The 373-nt window shown below is 42.4% G+C and overlaps 1 gene segment (V, D, J or C); it reads left to right on the forward strand.

Annotated features, from left to right (window-relative positions):
* Positions 1 to 49: 49 nt before the first annotated feature.
* On the forward strand, positions 50 to 367 carry LOC106512813 (Ig kappa chain V region K29-213-like; the record flags this gene model as incomplete). The annotated part of the segment is given in 1 exon segment: positions 50 to 367. A coding segment is annotated over 1 exon segment (318 nt), but the record flags the coding sequence as incomplete, so codon positions are not given.
* Between the last annotated feature and the right edge of the window lie 6 nt (positions 368 to 373).

Below are 373 nucleotides of genomic sequence, written 5' to 3' on the forward strand. Positions count from 1 at the left end.
GACTGGAACAGGTTGGATTCATTCTTTGAAAGGACATTTCTGCATTTGATGTTTCTTCTTCACTTATTTGAGCTTTTCTCTTCCTTCAGGAGTCAGCTGTCAAAAACTGACTGCAGTGAAGGATGAAGAGTCCAGTTTAGAAGGCAGATCTGTCACTCTGTCCTGTAATTATTCACAAAAAGCAGCTGGTAATGATTATTTCTACTGGTATCGACAACATCCAGGAAAACCTCCAGAGTTCCTGTTGTCTCATACAGGAACAGGACGAAAACTACAGACTCCTGTTCCTGGACTGCAGTTTAAAGTGAGTGATGATAAAAGACAAGTGGATCTGCAGATCTCCTCTGCTGCAGAGACAGACTCTGCTGTGTAC

Source organism: Austrofundulus limnaeus, unplaced genomic scaffold (assembly GCF_001266775.1).
Source record: "Austrofundulus limnaeus strain Quisiro unplaced genomic scaffold, Austrofundulus_limnaeus-1.0 Scaffold15235, whole genome shotgun sequence".
Lineage (NCBI taxonomy): Eukaryota > Metazoa > Chordata > Actinopteri > Cyprinodontiformes > Rivulidae > Austrofundulus > Austrofundulus limnaeus.